General features: G+C 55.7%; 2 protein-coding genes across 5 annotated transcripts in view; both read left to right on the top strand.

The window, feature by feature from the left end:
• The window catches only part of FKBP5 (FKBP prolyl isomerase 5), a 29568-nt gene extending 26456 nt beyond the window's left edge, over positions 1–3112 (top strand). For 3 of the 4 annotated variants that reach the window (XM_069875766.1, XM_069875769.1, XM_069875767.1), the window contains exons 10-13: positions 296–481; positions 1620–1859; positions 2092–2204; positions 2720–3112. In XM_069875766.1, coding sequence (XP_069731867.1) covers positions 296–481; positions 1620–1859; positions 2092–2204; positions 2720–3062 — 882 coding nt within the window. In that variant the 3' untranslated portion in view covers positions 3063–3112. The remainder of the gene's footprint in view (positions 1–295; positions 482–1619; positions 1860–2091; positions 2205–2719) is intronic. The other variant, XM_069875770.1, reaches the window with a different exon arrangement.
• Positions 3113–6552: 3440 nt separating this feature from the next.
• On the top strand, positions 6553–15199 carry TULP1 (TUB like protein 1). Its single transcript, XM_069875825.1, has 14 exons — positions 6553–6652; positions 7541–7583; positions 9134–9251; positions 9382–9531; positions 10421–10546; positions 10754–10861; positions 10979–11113; positions 11276–11367; positions 11590–11760; positions 12404–12516; positions 12968–13076; positions 13262–13360; positions 13616–13787; positions 14969–15199. The coding sequence occupies exons 1-14, from the start codon at positions 6606–6608 to the stop codon at positions 15100–15102; spliced, it is 1617 nt and encodes a 538-aa protein (XP_069731926.1). The 5' UTR covers positions 6553–6605; the 3' UTR covers positions 15103–15199.
• Positions 15200–21545: the final 6346 nt, after the last annotated feature.

The raw sequence follows: 21545 nt of genomic DNA, 5'->3' as shown, positions 1-21545 counted from the left end.
GGACTTTTCCTAGGGGTGGATGTGGCCAGGGCTAACACCAAGGGGCTTTGCCCAGTCCTCCTCTGCTCTGCAAAGAGCAGGAACACAAGCTCTGCCTTGGCTTTTCAGGAGAGCTGCACACCAGCAGCTCCAGCCGGGCCCTGGCGTGTTTGCAGGCATCTCGCACCCTCCTTCTGTTATTTCTTTATTTCACGCACCACATTAAAGCCGTAACCTGTTTGCAGGGTGTTTCGGGAGCAGAGCGAGCGTTGTCGGCGCGGGTTCCTCTAGCCTCTTCTTCTTTGCTCCATCCCAGGAAGGCAAATACCTGCAGGCGGTGATTCAGTACGGGAAGATCGTGTCTTGGCTAGAAATGGAATACGGCTTGTCTGAGAAAGAGTCGAAAGCCTCCGACTCCTTCCTCCTGGCTGCCTTCCTCAACCTGGCCATGTGCTACCTGAAGCTGCGCGAATATGCCAAAGCCGTCGAGTGCTGCGATAAGGTAGAATCATAGAATCATAGAATCACCAGGTTGGAAGAGACCCACTGGATCATCGAGTCCAACCGTTCCCATCAATCACTAACCCATGTCCCTCAGCACCTCGTCCACCCGTCCCTTAAACCCCTCCAGGGAAGGGGACTCAACCCCCTCCCTGGGCAGCCTCTGCCAGTGACCAATCACCCTTTCCGTGAAAAATTTTTTCCTAATGTCCAGCCTGAACCTCCCCTGGCAGAGCTTGAGGTAGAGGCGCACCAGCCTGAGGCTTAGAGCATCCTCTCCTCTCGCACCTTTTCACTGGGAGTTTGGAGGTTTCCGAATTTCTTCTTGTATAAGAAGCAATTTCCAAGCTGCAGTGCACTTTGGGGTTTCCGTGAGTGCTGCGAGCTCGGAGGCTGCAGGAGCAAAAGTGCCTTTTGGGGTTCAGAATCCTTCTGAGTCTGAGCTTGGAACAGCTTTTCTTCCAAAGCCAGAGCCACATGGATGGACCAGCAGGTTTAGGATGCTGGTTGGGTCTGTCCAGCCTGGATCTGGGTGTTGAGTGTTCATCTGGGTGCTATAGAGGCAGCCTCTGCCTGAGCTGCAGCAAATCTCCAAGCCCATTGAGGGCTGGGATGGGCTTTGCCAGTCTCTAAAAGAGCTGCAACTTTGTCTTTGTTAGGAAAACTATTAATTCTTGTTTAAAAGGCTTAGATTTAAGCATCTTGCCTATATGAAAGATAGCAAAGGTAGTTGCCTTGATCTGAAAATCATCTCTGAGATGATTATTACTAAAGGAAAATAACGTTGTTGCTAAAGCAGGTAGACAAACTCACTTTTAATCCTTGCCTCTGAGCTCCCTGTGCTCCCGTGGGCTCAGGTTTAGTGTTTACACCTGATCTCTTGGCCGTGGGTTTGTCTCCCACTGCCTCTGCCGCTCTCAGGGGGATTTTATGCGATGAGAACTATTTAATCAACTCAACTATATTAATGACCTGCCAACTGCTGATGGACATGAGTCAATTTTTGTTGAGCAAGATGCAAGCACTCTGGAGACTTGAAGCCACCCTGTGCTAATTTAGCAGATTTAATGAGTTTTTGGCTGTTAAAGGGGATTTTTGGGGAAGCCCCAGGTTGCTAACGAGGACCTGTGTGTTTCCAGGCGCTGGGACTGGACCAGGACAACGAAAAGGGTTTGTACCGGAGGGGCGAAGCCCGGTTATTGATGAATGAATTCGAGCTGGCCAAATGTGACTTTCAAAAAGTGTTGGAAGTGAATCCACAGAACAAAGCGGCCAAATCCCAGATCTCCGTCTGCCAGAAGAAAACAAAGGAGCACAACGAGCGGGACCGGAGGATCTACGCCAACATGTTCACCAAGTTTGCAGAGAGGGATGCAAAGGTGTGTGTTTACTCGGTTTTGGCCATCTAGCAGGCTGCCTCGAATGGTGCTTGGCAGCTTTGTGATGGGCTAAACCCATTTAAATTATAGCTCAGGTTGAGGATGGAGGGTTAGAGCCTGCTGCAGTGGGAAGAAGGGATTTATTTCTTTATCTTGCTTACTCTGAGGCTGCTGTTGGATGTTTAGTGCTGATAACAGGGTTGGCATTTGTGCTTCATTTTGCTGTTCATAGCTGGTGACTGTTGATGACCTCCTGGTCGCCGGTAAAATGAAATGTCATCCTGTCTCTGGCAAGGCCAGGGGTATTTTGAGACGTGATAGTATGGATTTCCTGAAGCTGGTAAGGTAATAGCCTGCTCCTCTGCTTGTACGGAGAGATCGCTGTCGTGTAACAGGCTCTCATCCAAAAATTCCTCTGAACAAAACCCAGTGTACTCTTACAAGAGAGGACACGGCTTCGCAAGATGTCTGTGCGGGTCTTTTTTAGTATGATCTTTTCTCTCCCTGGAGACGAGGTTGTGGAATAAGTGATCAGGGCAGACCCTGGCTGATCCAAGCCAGGATGCTAGTGGCCTTCTTGGCCACCTGGGCCACTGCTGGCTCATGTTCAGCCGCTCTCAACCAGCGCCCCCAGGTCCTTTTCCACTGGGCAGCTTTCCCATCCCTTCCCCAAAGGCTTGCTGAGCCAAACAGCCAAGAAAACACGAGCCTCCGCTGTGAGCTGCAGTGGGGGAAAGGATTTTTACCTGCCCTGCCAGTCTTGGCTGTACCCGTCCCCGGCATCGCTGCTGCTCGCTCGCTGCACCCTCTTCACTCCTGTTTCCAACTCCATGTGCTTTATTTTTGGGTTTTTTTTTCAGGAAGCAGCTAGCAAAACCGAGGTCGAAAAAGCAGCGGAGAAAGCAGCTTGTGAAAAGGGACCGAAAACTCCCAGTGCTGAAGACAAAGAGGCTGAAGGACACGTATGACGGAGGAGGATGGGAAGGGAGAACCTTCTACCCTCGGCCCCTGCAGAAAAAGGTTGCTGCCAGACCTTGGGACTCGCCAGTGTTTTCTTGTAAAGCTTGTTACAGTTTGTGTGATCGTGGAAGCAAAAAGCACCTCGCAAAGAGAAACAAACCCCGTCCCGCCGCCCTGGGCGTGCTCGAGGGCAGAGTGGGAGCGGAGGGACGCCGTGGGACCACCACCCGTGGAACAAAATAGCTTTTAAACAGAGAGAAAGAGAAAAACAAATAAAGAAAAATTGAAACTTTTGGCTCTTGGGAGGTTTCCGTAGACAGCTCGTCCCATCTCCTTTGGCTTCGTGTCGGCTGTCGACGCAGCATCCCGGGTTCTCTGCGATGAGTTGGGATGCAGGAGATGCTCCTTGGGTTGCCTCCGGTTGTATCCGGCACACGATCACGTAGCTCTGGCTGCTGGAGCCCAGGGCTGACCCAGCGCCTCGGAGCACCCAGCGGCTCGCTCACCCACGGGAGCTCGCTGGGTTAAGGGTGCAAATTGTTTTTTCTCTCCTGGTGGCTTCTTTATCTGTGGCCCAAGCGGCTGTGGAGTGGAACCAGGCATGAAGGTGAGGACCCTCGTCACCTCTGTTGCAGCACCTCGGTGCAGGGATGTAATTTGCCTTTAAAACCCTGCTTTGGGGGGGCATTTATGCTTCAAAGAGCTGGTTTCTGTTTCCTTGGAGGGCAGAAGCCTCCTGTCCAGCTCACAGGCACTCAGTCCGTCGCCTGCACCCCATCCATTGGCTCCCATCTTTAAATGGGAATTTTATTGTGTATTTGGGGTATTTTGGGGTATTTGGGGTATTTTATTGTGTATTTCGAGGCGCTGTGGTTCAGAAAGCAAGAGGCTGGGTCAGAGCTGGTACTGTGGATTTACAGCTCCTCAGCGAGCAACTTTCCTGCAGCGAGGGGTGACCCCAAGCGTGATTGGGGCTCATCGTGTCCCCACACTGGTGCTGCTGCCACCTCGGCCATCGTCCCCCTCCATCCTAAGGTGACACCGTCGCTCCTGTGCGAGAACAGCTTTCCGGTGGTTGTTTTTCCTGTCTCTCCTTTGTAATACCCCTCTCGGAGCTTGAAAATAAACAACTGATTTAAAAAAGAAAGTGCTTTTTCTCTGGATCCTGCTCAGCGGAGGGGGTGGCTGGGGAGGGGACAGATCTGCTCTCACCCTGTGGTGGAGATGCATGGGCTTCATTAAGGAATTAGTGGTGGGGCTTCAGTGAGGGCTTCGTTAAGGAATTAGTGGTGTCCCCAAGAATGATGCTGCACCATCGTTCCCTGGAGAGCCAGGGAGAAGCCAGCATGCCATGTTTCGGGGCTGCCTGGCTGGGGGATGCTACTTGGGAGGTCCCAGCTGGTTTTCCAGCCTGGAGGAGTTTATCCTACTGCTTTTTCTCTTTTTTTATCATGGAATCATTAAGGTTGGAAAAGCCCTCTAAGCTCATCCAGTCCAGTTGCCAGCCCAACCCCACTGTGCCTGCTAAACGAGCGATGAAGCTGGTGAGGGGGCTGGAGAACAGGCCTGATGAGGAACGGCTGAGAGAGCTGGGGGTGTTTAGCCTGGAGAAGAGGAGGCTGAGGGGAGACCTCATTGCTCTCTCCAACTCCCTGAAAGGAGGTTGTGGAGAGGAGGGAGCTGGGCTCTTCTCCCAAGGGACAGGGGACAGGATGAGAGGGAATGGCCTCAAGCTCCACCAGGGGAGGGTCAGGCTGGACATTAGGAAAAAATTTTCACAGAAAGGGTCACTGGGCACTGGCAGAGGCTGCCCAGGGAGGGGGTTGAGTCACCTTCCCTGGAGGGGTTTAAGGGACGGGTGGACGAGGTGCTGAGGGACATGGGTTAGTGATTGATGGGAATGGTTGGACTCGATGATCCAGTGGGTCTTTTCCATCCTGGTGATTCTATGATTCTATGAAACCATGTCCCCAAATGCCACGGCCACACCATTTTTGAACCCCTCCAGGGATGGAGACTCCCCCACCGCCCTGGGCAGCCTCCACCAAGGCTTCCCTACTCCTTCAGTAAATAATTTTTCTTAATATTCTATCTTAACCTTCCCTGGCACAACTTGAGACCCTTTGTGCCAGCGTGTGCCCTGGAGAAGGAGCCTCCTGGGCTCCCTGCTTGGGTGGAGAATGTTTTTGTGCCTTTTGGCCAAGGATCTTGCCCAGTGCCACATGGAGCCCGGAGCAGCAGGAACACAACCAGCGTGCCCGTACCAAGGATGCTGTTGGGCTGCTGCAGCGGCTTGGGGCCAGATCTTTGGTTTTACACCCCCCCAGGGTGTCTTGTAGCCAGCAGAGCATCCCTGGGGCTGCTGTCTGGGGAAGGTGCCGCAAGACTCAGGGGTTCTGCCAAGAATTGCCTTTTTTTTCATTGCATCCGTGGCAAAAAGAATCATTTGGGGGCAACCCAAGCCACATTTTCCGTAGGAAACCACCCGCTACAGCAAGAAAAACCCAACTTGCTTTGCAGTTTCTGGGCTTTGTTTTTTTTCGGTTTGATGCTTTTTTTCCCCCCTCAGAAGAGTAAAGAACCTCGGGCCAAGGTTGAGATGTGGTTTAGAGATGAAAGGGAAGCGGGGAGGGTTTTGTAGAGAAGGCATCGAAACCTGGTGGGTCCTGGCTGTGTGGTGCTCAAATGCCACCTAGTGGCTCTGGGCATGGGCAGGGAAAGGGGGAGCAGGGGGTTTGGGGGGTCTGTGATGGGCAGGGAAAGGGGGAGCAGGGGGGTTTGGGGGTCTGTGATGGGCAGGGAAAGGGGGAGCAGAGGGTTTGGGGGTCTGTGATGGGCAAGGAAAGGGGGAGCAGGGGGTTTGGGGGTCTGTGATGGGCAGGGAAAGGGGGAGCAGGGGGTTTGGGGGGTCTGTGATGGGCAAGGAAAGGGGGAGCAGGGGGTTTGGGGGTCTGTGATGGGCAGGGAAAGGGGGAGCAGGGGGTTTTGGGGGTCTGTGATGGGCAGGGAAAGGGGGAGCAGGGGGGTTTGGGGGTCTGTGATGGGCAGGGAAAGGGGGAGCAGGGGGGTTTGGGGGTCTGTGATGGTCATGTGGAGGGAAAGGGGGAGCAGGGGGGTGGTTAAGGGAAAGCCCTTAGCATCCCCTGGAGCCAGGGATGCTGCTGTCCCCTGCGCAGGCTCCCCATGCACAGCTCATACAAAACACCCTAAATTCTGCTTTTTTTTCCCCCTCAAGAAGATATTTTTTCCGTGGAAAAAGGCGCATCCAGGGAAGGGACCCCTAAATGAGGTCAGGCTGCATCCCTCTGCCCACACCAGGCTGGAGCGAGCGGAGCTGCCGTGCTGGGGACCCCACGCAACGTGGGGGGAGCCGCACACACCCCCCCAAAAGGCACCTGGGCTCTGCTAGGGACCGATGGGCTCCGCTAGGGACCGATTGACCCGCTGCGCTCCCGTAGGTCCTGCTTTTCCTAGGATTACAGCCCTGCCAGCTGCTCTCCCAGAGAGCTTGGCCAGCAGCCCCTGAAATCCTATTACCGAGTTCCAGGAGAAATAAAAAGTTGATAATCTCCTTCACCTGCTCTTCCTCCTCCTCCTCCTCCGGGCACTGCAGGGGCAGCCGAGTCGATGCTGGGAGGTTGCGTGGAGCATCGCGGCCGCGGCTGAGCCCATGGAGCTGGGTGAGGGCTGGTAGAGCCGAGGGCTTGACGGCTTCGACCTGGGAGAAGGGAAAGAGGTGAGAGCAGAGCAGAAGGAACCATCCTGCTGGACCCAGGGCTGAGGGCGATGCCGCTGCAGACAGAGATCCTGCGCGAGGTCTGGGCTGCCGACAGGTGGGTGCCAGCCAGCAGGATGCGACCCGTGGGGTGGGTGATGATGCTCTGGGCGTCACGATCGGGTTTCCATCTCCTCCTATTTTCAGTTTAATTGAAAATTAAGAGAAGAGAACGAAGCTGGTGAGGGGGCTGGAGAACAGGCCCAATGAGGAACGGCTGAGAGAGCTGGGGGTGTTTAGCCTGGAGAAGAGGAGGCTGAGGGGAGACCTCATTGCTCTCTGCAACTCCCTGAGAGGAGGTTGTGGAGAGGAGGGAGCTGGGCTCTTCTCCCAAGGGACAGGGGACAGGACGAGAGGGAACGGCCTCAAGCTCCACCAGGGGAGGTTCAGGCTGGACATTAGGAAGAAATGTTTCATGGAAAGGGTCATTGGGCAGTGGCAGAGGCTGCCCAGGGAGGGGGTTGAGTCCCCTTCCCTGGAGGGGTTTAAGGGACAGGTGGACGAGGTGCTGAGGGACATGGGTTAGTGATTGATGGGAATGGTTGGACTCGATGATCCAGTGGGTCCTTTCCAACCTGGTGATTCTATGATTCTATGAAATTAATGAGCTCTTTTATCAGGTTGAGGGGTTGATGGGCTCTGAGGGTTGGTGTGGTGATGCGCATTGGCTTGTGGAGAGGAAAAGTGCTTGTTAGGGGGAAGGCGGTTGCCAAATTAACCCCGTTGCTGCCACCCTTGGCTGTGGAAGAGCCCATCCTGTGCTCCTCGCTGTCACCCAAGCTCAACCCGGTCGGGATGAAGGGAGCTGCTCCCACAGCTAAACAAAAGGCTGCCCTTGCCTCCCCACTCCAAAAAGTGGGGTGGTGCTCAGCTGGAGGGTCTCAGCCCCTACCAGGAGCTGTGGAGGGGTGAAAACCATCACCTCTTTGCTTTCTATGTCCCACAGCCCCAGCGAGGAGCCAGGCAGCCCCCAGCACAAGCCCAAGCAGGTGAGGAAAAAAATCCTTCCCTCCCTGTCCCCAGCGCCACCATCTCCTTCCGTGTCTCTCCCCAAGGACATCGGAGACCCTGAGGTTTTTTGGAGGGTCTTTATTCTCCACCTCCTCATCCTCCAAGTCCTCTTCTGGCTCTGCCCAGAGGTGACACCGTGGCTTCAGCAACGCGATGGGGACCCGCAGCCTCATGGTTTGTGAGCAGGGAACGTCCCTCAGCCCCACACTGAGAGTTGATGGGCTGCTCCATGGAGGGTCACAAGCTTTTGGGGTACCCCCTGTCCCGAAGGAGGTGGGTAGAGGAGCTCCCACAGCAACCCCCCCAGCATCCTTCCAAACCTCCTTTCCATCGCTTCAAATTACCTCATGAGGTGGGCTCTCAGTTCCTAATTAATGCTTTAATTAAGCCTCTCGGTTAAGCCATCAGCCGTGACTCACTTTCCCCAGGCTGTGACCCCAAAGGCCAGTTGCCCCTCACTGGGTTTGGGCACAGCCCTCGGGGGCTGCTCGGCTTCCGAGGGGTCTGGGCAGCAATTTCATTGACCACCAAAAGTAACGAGCAGCCCCTCCTCGAAGGGCTTCGTCAAGTAACGAAGCGAGCTGCTGTCCTCTCCCCCCCAGCTGCTTAAGGGATTATAGGATGCGAAGGAGATTTTCTCAGTGGGAGCTGATGACATGGAAGAAAACAGCTGGTTCCCAGCTCTGCTGTGGGACCCCCAGCTTCCATCCCAGATCCACAGCACAGGGAGAGGGGGAAGCGTTGCTGCTTTACTGGATTCTTGCAAAATTCCTTCACCCACCACGCTGGAGCATCCAGGAGGGATGAAACCCCTGGGAGGGGGAAGATGCTGTGTTGGATGCTGGGTGTCCTGCTGCAACTGAGTTTGTTTAAATCACTTCTGGGGCCCTAAGCTGACCCTCTTGCCCCAAATATCTTCTGTCTGGAGGCAAGTACTGCCCCAGATGATATGTATTTGGTAAATCAGGATTTATTTATAGCCCCAGCTAACTAGGATTAGGTGTGCTGTGCCTAATCCCTCTGCCTCCCTGCTCCTGCTGACCTCCATCCTGGCACGGCTCGGCAGCTCCTTGCCTTCCACGGGAGCTTTTCGCATGGGTGAGAGGGATGGAGGTGTGTAGCCAGGCTGCTGGCGTGTCCCCGGGTCCCCTGTCCTGGCTCAGGTCCCTCAGGATGCTCAGATGAGACGGTGCCCAGGGTCCCTGTGGCACAGCATGGCTCATCCCTCCGTGCCAGTGCGGTCCACAGTCTCAGGGCAGCACCAGCACCCCTTGTCCCCAGGGATGATGCTCTCCTGTCTGTCCCTTAACATCCTTTTCTCTTTTCCTCCCTCTGCTTTCCCTGGGGGGCTGCCCCACGGTAAGTCGCTTGTTTGAAGGTGCCAACGCATCCCCATCCCTGCTGGGCCAAGGAAAAGCCTGGCTGCGCTTCAGAAAGGGACCCGGTGCCGCCTGAGCAGGGGTGACCTTGCCAAGGGAGAAGGGATTTAAAGCTGGCACCATCTCTACAGCACCGTCTGTGGAGGTAGAAGCTGAAGAAGAAGCGGCAGGACCCTGCGCCGGAGGCTGAGGCCAAACCGCGACGGGTGCGGGTGAAGAAGCTGGGCGAGGCGGGGGCTGCGGAGGAGCCACACGCCCCAGCGCAGGGTAAGCACGGACCCTTCCAGCTCCCAGAGAAGCTGGAAGGTGCCCCCCATGGTCCTGTCCTTCACCCACGGTGTCCATCCTCATGGGCATCTCTTGAAGGGACGTCATGGGCATCTCTTGAAATGTGCAGGGCTGAAGAAGCTGAGGAAGAAGAAGGAGGAGAAGGGGGAGGAAGAGAGCAACAAGGACCTCTACTCCAAAGCCACCAAAGAGCCTCGGAAGAAGAAGGAGAGCCCAGCTCCTCGTTCCCACATGGCCAAGGGCCCCAGGAAGCAGCAAGGTGAGGAGGCAGGACCCACCCCTCTGCGGGGACCTCATGCACCATGTCCTGCTGGTGTCCCCCCCATGCCAAAAAGCCCCCCAGGGATACCATGAGCCCTTAAACACCTCCAGGGAAGGTGACTCAACCATGGGGGCATTTAGCCTGGAGAAGAGGAGGCTGAGGGGAGACCTCATTGCTCTCTCCAACTCCCTGAAAGGAGGTTGTGGAGAGGAGGGAGCTGGGCTCTTCTCCCAAGGGACAGGGGACAGGACGAGAGGGAATGGCCTCAAGCTCCACCAGGGGAGGTTTAGGCTGGACATTAGGAAAACTTTTTCATGGAAAGGGTCATTGGTCCCTGGCAGAGGCTGCCCAGGGAGGGGGTTGAGTCACCTTCCCTGGAGGGGTTTAAGGGACGGGTGGACAAGGTGCTGAGGGCTGTGGTATTTGATAGGAATGGTTGGACTCGATGATCTGGAGGGTCTTTTCCAACTTGGTGATTCTATGATTGGCTGGGGAACTGGGATCAGATGAGGGGAACACATTCCCTAGGAAGCGTGTGGCCGCTGGCTGGTGCCACCAGCTCCCTGGACCTCTTTGCAGAGCAAAAAGATGGGGTGAGCAATAAAGATGGGGCTCGCCCCCGTGTCCCCACGCAGCCCAGGGCTGCAGCCGCGAGATGGCGATGTGACTTTGCACGTTGTGTCCAGCGCTGGACGCGTCCAAAGCTCCACTGGCCCCTAGGACTGTGCGAGGCACCTGTGGCCCCAGACCCCTGGCCGTGGTGGGGTCGGTGTCCACACCAACCAGTGCTGCTGAGGGATGTCCCCTGCTCACACACCACGGGGTTGTGGGTACCCGATGAGCGAGGCCGTCGCGATGCCGATGCCACGGTGTCACCTCTGGGCAGAGCCAGAAGAGGACTCTGAGGATGAGGAGGAAGAAGAGGAGGTGGAGAATAAAGACCCACCAAAAAAGCCCAAGAAGAGACTGCCCAAAGACCCCCCCTCGGGTGAGAAGAAGCTGAAGATGAAGGGTGAGTGCCCCGGGGGACAGGGCTGGCTTGAGCCTGGCTCCGTTGTTGCTTGCTCCCTTGCTGGGGTGGGGGGACCACTCGCATTCTGTCCTCATCGCTCACGATCCCCATGCAATCTCCCTCCAGCTCACCCCTTCCAACCATCCCCATCCCCACTCATTCCTGTCCCCCTGTCCTTGCCAATCATCAGCTCCTCCATCCCACCAGGAGACAAGGGTGACCCAGCCAGCAAAGCCAAATCTGCCAAAAGCACCAAGAAGGAGCCGATGTCCATGTTCCAGGTGAACGGGGAGAAGAAGAAAAGCAAGAAGAAAGGTACGGGGGGAGGTGTGAGGGGGTGGGGGTGGCAGCCAGTCCGGCTGTCCCACATCATCGTCCTGAGAAGACAGCACTCGGTGCTGTGTGACAGCGTGCCCTGTTTTCCTCTCCCAGCCATCACCAGCAGCGATGAGGAGGATGATTCTGACTCCAGCACCAAACCCATCAGGTCGGAGAAGAAGAAAAATCCAGCATCTCTCTTCCAGACTGGTGGGGACCCCCCTAAGGAGAAGAAAACCAAAAAGAAAAGTGAGAGCTGGGTCCTGCAAGGGCTCGGTGGGTGTGGGAGAACCTGGTGTGGAGAGGCGTGTTATGATCAAGGGTGTTAGGTCTACACTGAACTCTGTTTTGGGGTTCGATAGAGTCAGGTTCTTTACTCCCCATCACGCCCCTGCCTGTTCCTGCTTGCAGCTCCTCCCAAAGCAGCTGAGAGCGAGGAGGAGACCCCGGAGACCCCACAGAAAAACTCCAACAAGAAGGGGAAAGGGAAGAAATCAAAGAAGGTACAAAATCCCTCTCATCGTGGAGGTCTCCTTGGGGGGTGGACAGCAGTTCTTCCCCACCTAGAGTGGTTCTAGGGCTGAAATATCCCTTGGGATGACCTGCTGCAGCACCGTGTCCAACACCAGCAGGGGACTGGGGGCAAGGAGAGGAAAGGGGCTGGGAAAGGAGAGGAGCTTTCAGCAAGATTGGCTTTGTGGTCACCATCCCCTCCCATGTTGTAGACAAAGGAGAGGCCCCCATCACCCGTCATCGAGGTGGACAACCTGGAGGAGTTCGTGCTGCGGCCAGCGCCGCAGGGAGTGACCATCAAGTGCCGGGTGACACGGGACAAGAAGGGGATGGACCGGGGGCTTTACCCCACCTACTACCTCCACTTGGATAACGACAAGAAGGTGAGGTGGGGTGAGGGTATGGGGACCCTTGGGGTTTTAGGGGGATGTCTATCTGCGTCCCATCATGGTGCTGAGCCCCTCACTGGGCTGCTCCCCTGGCCAGCAATTCGTCTTGGGAAATGTCCTGCATCCGAGGAACCCAGGAGGATGAGCAAACATCAGTGGGGGAGCTGGGCTCAGACGCTCCCACCCCACGGCTCAGCTGGTATTTTGGGGATTGTCTTCACTCTGTGACTCAGTGGAGAGGAGGGAGCTGGGCTCTTCTCCCAAGGGACAGGGGACAGGACGAGAGGGAATGGCCTCAAGCTCCACCAGGGGAGGTTCATGCTGAACATTAGGAAAAATTTTTTCACGGAAAGGGTGATTGGGCAGTGGCAGAGGCTGCCCAGGGAGGGGGTTGAGTCCCCTTCCCTGGAGGGGTTTAAGGGATGAGTGGATGAGGCGCTGAGGGACATGGTTTAGTGATTGATGGGAATGGTTGGACTCGATGATCCGATGGGTCTTTTCCAACCTGGTGATTCTATGATTCTGCAAGGCCAAGGCAATAACCTACTGGGTTGCATGGTGGGGCAGCGAGCCAGGGGTGACGGTGGTGGCGGCGATGACAATGCCCCATCCCTACTTGTTCCCACCATTCTTCCAGGTGTTCCTCCTCGCCGGGAGGAAGCGCAAGAAGAGCAAAACCTCCAACTACCTCATTTCCATCGACCCCACCGACCTGTCACGGGGAGGAGAGAACTTCATAGGGAAGCTGAGGTAGGAGCAGGGGTGGTACCGCGTTTTGGTGGCACCTCATTCCCGCAGAGCCCTGTTCCTGCTCTATGCGGTGCCCCAAGTGATGGCTGGGTCAGGCAGGAAGCTAAATTCGGTGTTCCCCGGGTCCAACCCGAGGATGTTGGGGGCCAGGAGGGGAAAACAGGTTGGTCTGGTTCCTCTGAGCAGACAGGTCATGGCTAGAAACGGCACTCGGCGAGCCTGGCAAGTCCTGGCGCGCTGCACTGCCAGCAGCCGTGCAGTGATGCTGGGGGGTCCCTGCAGTGGCAGCATCCTAGAACGCCGTGATTTAGGGGTGCACTGAACCCAAGCAAAAGGCTAGAGGGTAGGGAAGGATGGTGTTGGTTGGGGTTTGCAGCTGGAGCAAAGCTGAGGGGGGCCAAGGCAGAGTTGGAGGGACCTTGGTGGCACCATCTCCCATCCTTGGCCTCAGATCCAACCTGATGGGTACGAAGTTCACGGTGTTCGACAACGGCATGAACCCCGACAGGGCCAACGCCGACTGGTCCAACGTGCGGCAGGAGCTCTCGGCTGTGGTTTACGTAAGCAGGGACGCGGGGAACCCCCTCAGGACCCCCCAGAGCGGGCAGTGAGGGGGTCTCAACCTGCTCTCCTTCCACCCTGGAGGGGCTGCAGAGATGTGGGATGGGCTGGATCCATTCTAAACCCTCATTCAGCTGCCCACGAGAGGTAGTTGCTGATTTTAGAGATGGGGTTTCTCTTGCAGGAGACCAATGTTTTAGGGTTTAAAGGCCCCCGGAAGATGACAGTCATCATCCCTGGGATGAACTCTGACAATGAGAGGGTGCCCATCCGGCCTCGAAACGTAAGTCAGTGGCCAGACATGGAAAAACTCCCTGGGGGTTGGATTTGCTGGGATTCACCTTGAATTTCACCTACTTGAGGGCATGGAAAAGCTTTCAGGTGTCCCTGAAGTTCAAGGCACCTCCTTGGGAGGTGGGAGACGTGCTGTCTGTGTCTTGCTTTCCACACTAGATCCCATCTCCTGGCTGGATCCTTCTACGGAGCTGTTCTCCAAGGAACACCCCAACTCTGTTCTCCCTGCTTTTTGCTTCCTTAGGATAACGACGGCCTCCTGATGCGCTGGCAGAACAGAAACATGGACAATGTGATCGAGCTGCACAACAAGGCACCGGTGTGGAACGACGAGACCCAATCCTACGTCCTCAACTTCCACGGCCGCGTCACTCACGCCTCCGTCAAAAACTTCCAGATCGTGCACGGCAGCGACCGTAAGCTTGGAGGGGGATGGGACGGGGGTTGATGGGGATGAGATGTACCATCAGGCGGCCCCAGCGCCTCCTTTCTTCATTGAGGTTTAATTTTTTTCATGCATTTGGGGTCCTGGCTGCCTTTGCTGGAGCTGGGATGGAGCCGGACAGAGCGTGCGGCACCGGCAGAGGGAGCGCACGGGGCATCTGTTGCCAGGCAGATTAGGACAAGGACAAATCCTGAAGGGTGCTGAGCTCCCCCCATCACACCACAACCACCCTCTCAGCCTAAGCACCCAGCGCATCACCCCCAGCACACACCCCTGGTTGGGTCACCCTGGGGTGCATCGCGCCTTGGGGACAGTGGCTGGGTGGTGGCAGTGGCTCTGTCCCCGTGGAAGCGGCCGGACGCAGCCGTTCATCACCTGTCCGGCGCAGTCAGAAGCCCTCAGCCTCTGGGGTGTTGGGTTACGGGACAGAAAAAACCTCTCGGGGGCCCCTGGTTATTTTTACAGATTTCCTGTCACCCGCCCTCTGGTAGCAGCGGTCCCACGGCGGGAGGACGGTGTCCCTGTCCCTTGGGGGGCTGTGGCTCCTGGGAACTGGTACTAGGGGGTCTGTGTTGGACCACACAGAGGGGAAAATGATGCTTTTTGGTAACACGTGTGTGATACGGTGCGGTCAGTGTGTGAGCCACAGGCAGAGCTCGGGATGGGGGCTTTAAATTGGAAATGGAGAGATTTGGACTAGGCATTAGGAAGAAATTCTTCACGACAAGGGCACGGAGGCCCTGGCCCAGGTTTTCCAGAAAAGTGGTGGCTGCCCCATCCCTAGAGGTGTTCAGGGCCAGGTTGGATGGGGCTTGGAGAAACCTGGTCAAGTGAAAGGTGCCCCTGGGATGGAACCAGGTGGACTTGGAGGACCATTCCCACCCAAACCATTCCATGATTCTAACTTGATGTCAACCAGACCCTGAGATTCCATCGTGGAGGTGTTCAAGGCCAGGTTGGATGGGGCTTGGAGCCCTTGATCCAGTGGGAGGTGTCCCTGCCCGTGGCAGGGGGTGGAACTGGATGGTCTCAGAAGATCCTTCCAACCCAAACCATTCTATGATTCAATGATTCTTTGGGATGCTGCTGTGTGGGAAAAGAGGGGGATGGGGACACAGGTGACATCCCAGCTGCTCACCCTCTTTCCTGCAGCTGACTACATCGTGATGCAGTTTGGACGTGTGGCGGACGATGCTTTCACCATGGACTACAACTACCCGCTCTGCGCCGTGCAAGCCTTTGCCATCGCCCTCTCCAGCTTCGATGGGAAACTCGCCTGCGAGTAGCACCTGTGCCAGGGATGCCGGGGCCACCAAGTCCACGTGCCAGTGCCCAGCGGACACTCCTGCATCCCCATCCTGCTCTGCTCCCTCCATTTCCATCCTTTGCCTGGTGGATGCTTGTGGTTCCAGCCACTCCTGGAGTGGCTCAAGGTGCACGGTGCCCACAGAACACGGTGGGACATTCATCCAGCCACGATCACCCTCTCCAGGCAAACTGGGGACAGATCACTGGTCTGGGGCAGATGGCAGAGCCAGGACTTGGGTATATTTAGCAGATGAGGCTGACTGTGAGCCCAATCTTATCCCTTTGAGACGTTTCTTGGACTCGGATCCTGGAAACTCATCCTGCTTTTTTTTTTTTTTTTTAGGTTCTGGTTTGTATTTTGTAGCACGATCTCGCAATGAGAGGGGGGGTTGGTGGTCTCCTCGCTTTGTGTTTCCTCATCCCTCTCCAAGCAGCCAGAGCTTGTGCTTAGCCAGGCTCTGCCCAAATTCCCAGCAAGGGACCTGCAACCGGCTCGATGCCCACCAGGCACCAAACCTTTGTGTTTGCACACCCCAGGATCTCCACTCGCTGGGTCTAACCCTGCTGCCTGGAAACCTTGGGATATTCGGGTTCCTGAGGAGCAGCCTGGCACCCAGAGCACTGGCGGCACACGGGCACGTGCCGAGGGAAGGCAGCGTAGGCAGAGGGAGGGCCAGCAGCCACGTGAGGCAGAGCCGGCACTGCTGGCACAGGGGTTGGGTTGGTGCCACCAGGAGGGACCTGGAAGGGAAAACTCAGGGTGCACCAGGAAGCACTGGGGTGACTCACAAGGTGTGGCGCGGCGCTGAGTCACACGCAGCGCCTGGATGGGCTCTGCAGAGCCCCCGGTGTCCCTGCCGCTCTCCAACCTGGCGTCCCATGGCATCTCTCCGCACCCCGCCAGGGTGGTCCCATGAGCCAGCACACCCCGAGTGTCCCCGCTGGTGGGTGCTCCCTGATCCTGGAGCGGTGGCAGATGGGATTTGCCAACCCAGGTTGCTACGGAGAGTCGATGGGAAGGAGAGATGCTGGTGGGAGCAGGGCAGCCCCTGCCCCCATTTCAGCACAAATTCACCTTTGCAGGCTGAGGGTCTGATTAATTCAGTGATGAAGAACACCAGGATGTGCCAAGGTGCCCCAAACCACTGTCCTCAGTTCCCCATTAATGCTTCTCTCTCCAGCTCGGCTCGCGCACTGAATCCATGAGGGGATGGTACAGTTTGGGGTGCCTTTCCTGGATCACATTCAGGTCTTCTCCTGCGTTCCAGGGGTGATCTGAGCTCCTCAACATCACAAGAGGTAACTAGGGTGGAAAGACTGAGGAGCAGGAGTCAGATGTGGTTGTGCAAGAGGGATGCTCGTCCTCACTGGGCAGTGTTCAATGCTGCTGCAGCCCAAATTTATCCCTGTGTGGGGCTGGGGACCAATGACAGTGACAGTGGGACCACGAGCTGCAGCTGGACCACTGGCAAATATCTTCCCCAATGGCTTTGCAGACGGAGCTGAGGTTTTCCCACCAGATGCACGAATGCAGGCTCTATGATTCATTGTCAGATGCTTACAACGGGGGCAGATGGAGGCGGACAGCTCTGCGACAAGGGGCTGGCTAGGGGACATCATCCCTTACCCATGTGGCAAGATCAGAGACCTTCTTGTGAGCTGAAGAGCTTGGAGAACCAGCCATCATGGTCCGGGGCCAGCATCCCTCGGTTAGGTATGGCCAGCAAATGTGTGGAAAGCGAGAGCTTTCTGCCTAAATCCAGCCACGAACCCAACATCTGTTTGAAATCGGGAAAAGCTCTGCTAGCAGTCAAGCTAACGCTTGTCTTCATTTCCCTCGGTGGAAGCTGAAAAGCCGAAGCAGGGTGAGAGAGAGGGGTTTGGGTTCCCCGAGGTCCTGCTGGGGCATGAGCTGCCGTTATCCTGGCTGTTCCCCAGGGAGTTTCTTCCTCCCTACACCCAAAATATCTCCTTGTTGCCCATGGTTGCTCGCAAACCTCATTGGGATCCCAGCCTTCAGCCCAAGCGGGGCACAAAAATCTGCCATGGGTGTCCAACATAGAATCACCAGGTTGGAAAAGACCCACCAGCTCATCGAGTCCAACAACCCCATGCCAGACCAGTCCCCGCATCAGCCATCCACCCCAAATCCCTTACACAAACCCTCTAACCCAAACCAACTGCAGCACGAGAAACAAATGAAACCAATTGAATTGGGCGATGGATGTTCGGGCCCTTTGTTTGCGCTGGCTGTTAACACCAGAGAAGATGAGGAATGGGAGCAGTTGAAATGTGTATCTACTTTGGCTGATGGAAAGTGTGACGGATGCGCTGGCAGACCAATGGCTGAGGATGCTGGGGTGTGCGTGGGTGTGAAAGGAATGCTCACAGCGAGAAAAGATCAGGAAAAAAAAAGAGCCGAAGGAGCCTTATCAACGGCTTTTGAGCCCAAAGTGTGTGTCTTCCTCTGGGAAAGCCTTTTCTCCATCCCCAGGGATGAAGTTTTCCCCATAGCACAAGGCTTTGAGGCTTCTGAAGCTTCGTTTTAAGGGGCTGGTGTGAGGCTGGTGGCGCAGGGATGGATTTAACCCCAGGAGCACAAGCATGGCCAGTGGCCAGCAATGACTGTTGGCAGCTCCTCAAGGGAACCTCCTGGGAAATGCGTTTTATTTTTGCAAAGATGGTTATAAAAGGAAGAGGGGAGGGGAAAAAAGAAGGTCCCACCCCACCGCTGAGCATCGCATCCTAGCTAGGACCAATGTCACTGCAGCACCGTTGGCTTCTGCAAGCTGTGGTTGGCGGCATCCCTGTCCCACACTGATGAGTGGGGAGATGCCGATGCAGAGGTAAGCAGGAGGATGGAAGTGGAGGACTCTTCTCAGACTTCTCACTTGTCCCTCTGCCCCAGGGCTTGGTCCCACCTTGTTTCTGAGTGTTGCATCCTAGCTAGGACCAATGTCACTGCTGTTGGCTCCTGCAGATGGTAGTTGGTGGCATCTCCATCCCACGTGGTTGAGCAGAAAGATGCCCATCCAGCAGCAGGATGGAAGTGGAAGACTCTTCTCAGACTTCTCACTTGTCCCTCTGCCCCAGGGCTTGGTCCCACCTTGTTTCTGAGCATCACATCCTAGCTAGGACCAATGTCACTGCCGTGCTGTTGGTTCCCACAGGTGGTGGTTGGTGGCATCCCCATCCCACACCAATGAGTGAGATGATGCTCATCCAGAGTTAAGCATGAGGATGGAAGTGAGAGGCTCCTCTCTGACTTCTTACTTGTCCCTCTGCCCCAGGGCTTGGTCCCACCTTGTTTCTGAGCATCCTAGGACCAATGTGCTGTTGGCTCCTACAGTTGGTGGCATCTGCATCCCACGCCAACGAGCCCATCAAGCAGGATGGAAGTGACGGGCTCCTCTCCGACTGCTCACTTGTCCCTCTGCCTCAGGGCTTGGGGGGCTCTGTGCACCCAGCCTGCACTGTTTGGGGGGGTCTAAAAGGCAAACAGCCCATCAGGCAGGCAGCCCGCGGAGGGAGAGGGCTGCCTGCATCCCAGCAGGTACGGAATGGGAGGCTGGAACCAGGAAACTCCTCACCCGACAAGGGAGGTGTTTGGTCCCCAGTGAGTGCCCTACCCAGCGGAGAGCATCGCCTTGGCCTCGGGGGCTCTGGCTCCGCGCTTTGAACTGGTGATCCATTAATTAATTAAAGAAGCAATCGTGACAGGGTGTTATTCTCCCCCTTTTCCCTCCCCGTGAATTCATTTTGGTGACACTGAAAGGCAGACTCGTGGCTGCGAGCTGGGCTGCGGCTTTGCAGGATGGACTATTTCCCGGCACAGCAAGCGATGGGCAAGCCAATATTTTTCAACTGCTTTTAAAAAAAGAATCATTTTTTAATTAGTGAATCCATTCCGGAGAAGTGTTGGAGTTTTACAATGTTGTAGCTGTTCTTGGTGTCTTGCCTAGACTTGGATGTTCTGGCCATAAGAAAATATTATTTATGGCTTCTCTGCTCGCAGCTCTTTTATATTATAATTTGGGAAAGGAAGTTGCTGTTCCCACCAGTGGACGAAGAACAGCAGAGGCGACGATTACGGACTTCTGGAGGAGGGGAAAAAATAGAAATGAAGAGGCTGGATCGCAACGAACCACTGAGTTGGGCTTGAATTGCCGCGCTTCAGAACGAGCTCATCCTGGCATCGCCAGCGGTCGGGTGGGATGCCGTAACGGACCCCGGCGCGGCAGTGACCCCCTCGCTATTCCCCTGCGTGGCGTTCCATGTGTTCCTAACCATTTGCAGACCAGGCTTTTATTCATGGGGTAATGCACGCTTGTTTGCTCATGCCTTACTCAGCCTAAACTCCTATTGAACTCAATTAGGGCTGTCATCTCCAGGAGCTCTCAATGTCATTTTTGCCCAAGTAAGGGATGAGTAACGAGTGCTCCGAACGGCCCTTGGAGAATTGCAGCCATTTTGTTGCAGTTTTTGGTCCAGATTTCTTACAAGTTAGCACCAGGCCAAGGGGGGAAGAATGCGATATGGTTTTATTAATCACACACGATTGCTGAATGCGTTGGATGCTTCGGAGACGGTCGCTTTATGAGCTGCAGCATTGGCTGGCTTGCCCCAAAACGCTTGAATACAACCACGCTCAGCACAAAAATTAGAAAAATATGTTTCTAGAAGGGATGGGTTGCAAAGAGCATCCCTTCTCTAAGCACGGCGCCTAGGAGGATCCATCTCCCTGATTTCCCTCGGTGGGTTTTGGGTACCATGACACAGGTTCTCGGGGTGTGCTTGTGGGATTAGGGTTCTGCTGGACGTTAGAATCATGGAATGGGTTGGGTTGAAAGGGACCAGAAGCCCATCCAGTTCTACCCTCTGCCATGGGCAGGGACACCTCCCGCTGGATCAGGTTGCTCCAAGCCCCATCCATCCTGGCCTTGAGCACCTCCAGGGATGGTTCCCATCACCCAGGCTGGGTGGTGGCCAGGGACTTGTGTGCGACCAGCTGTACGTGCCTTAGCACGTTACCACCCATTGGCTTGCTCCAAGGAAATAACCACAGTCTGGTTCCTGGCGGGTTTTCCTTGAGAAAGCGCAGTCGTGTGGGCTGAGATCCCCATCCTGGGGACGATGGGGTGAAGTTGGGGTCCAGAAGAGACAGGGAATCTGTTGGGGCAGGGGGTCTGAGGATGTAGGGGAATGAGGACAATGATGAACATTTTTGGAGGGGGATGAGGGTGTTCAGAGACAGATGAAGGTGTTTGGAGGGGGATGAGGGTATGAGGATGGGGATAAGAAGGTGGATGAAGGTGTTTGGAGGGGGATGAGGGTGTGAGGATGGGGATGAGAAGGTGGATGAAGGTGTTCGGAGGGGGATGAGGGTGTGAGGATGGGGATGAGAAGTCAGATGAAGGTGTTTGGAGGGGGGGTGAGGGTGTGAGGATGGCGATAAGAAGGTGGATGAAGGTGTTTGGAGGGGGATGAGGGTGTGAGGATGGGGATGAGAAGGTGGATGAAGGTGTTCGGAGGGGGATGAGAGTGTGAGGATGGGGATGAGAAGGTGGATGAAGGTGTTCGGAGGGGGATGAGGGTGTGAGGATGGGGATGAGAAGGTGGATGAAGGTGTTCAGAGGGGGATGAGGTTGTGAGGATGGGGATGAGAAGGTGGATGAAGGTGTTCAGAGGGGGATGAGGTTGTGAGGGTGGCGATAAGAAGGTGGATGAAGGTGGATGGTGTTTGGAGGGGGATGAGGGTGTGAGGATGAGGATGGAGGTGTGAGGCAGGGTATGAGAGTGTGCAGAGGACAACGAACGTGTGTGGAAGAGGGAGAAGGTGAGCACAAGGAGATGAAGGAGAGCACAGGGACGAAGCTGAGTGAAGGGGAATGAGCATGCGTGGAGGGGGATGAATGTGTTCAAAGGGCAATGAAGACATGCAGAGGGGGATGGAGGAGTGCATGGGGACCCTGGCTGGTGACAGGACAGCAGCACCCTCGTGCCCTGGCTCGGCACTGCAGCCAGAGGAGGAGGAGTGTGAAGAAGGCTCCTAGAGGGCAATCCCAGAGCTGGGGTCGGGCTTAGCCGGGTTCAAGGGCTGCCCTTCCCCTAAAACCCTCATGGCAGAAGGGAATCTCCACATCCCCTGCCCCGATGGAGGCAGCAGCAGCCAAGGGGGAGAAGGAAGGAGAGAAATGGAGAGAGGGAAGGACTGAAGGTGGTAAAAAATGGTAAAGAGGGAGAGAGGGAGGGAGAGAGGGAGGGAGAGAGGGAAAGAAGTACGGAGGGAAAGAGGGAGGAAGAGAGGAAGGGGAGAAAGAGAAAAAGAAGGGGGGAAGAAGGAAAAGAGAGAAGGAAAGAGGAAAAGAGAGAGGGAAGGAGGGGAATATGGGAAGAGGAAGGAAAGAGGGAGAGAGGGAAG

This window comes from Phaenicophaeus curvirostris, chromosome 24 (assembly GCF_032191515.1).
Source record: "Phaenicophaeus curvirostris isolate KB17595 chromosome 24, BPBGC_Pcur_1.0, whole genome shotgun sequence".
Lineage (NCBI taxonomy): Eukaryota > Metazoa > Chordata > Aves > Cuculiformes > Cuculidae > Phaenicophaeus > Phaenicophaeus curvirostris.
The sequence above is the reverse complement of the archived record's forward strand: the minus strand, read 5'-3'. Positions and strand labels throughout refer to the sequence as shown.

Excerpts from the sequence above, each read along its gene's own strand:
- TULP1 (XM_069875825.1), top strand. The coding sequence starts at position 6,606 with ATGCCGCTGCAGACAGAGATCCTGCGCGAGGTCTGGGCTGCCGACAG. Across the intron at positions 6,653-7,540 it reads GAGGTCTGGGCTGCCGACAG|CCCCAGCGAGGAGCCAGGCA; the intron begins GTGGGTGCCAGC and ends TATGTCCCACAG. Across the intron at positions 12,517-12,967 it reads AACTTCATAGGGAAGCTGAG|ATCCAACCTGATGGGTACGA; the intron begins GTAGGAGCAGGG and ends CCTTGGCCTCAG.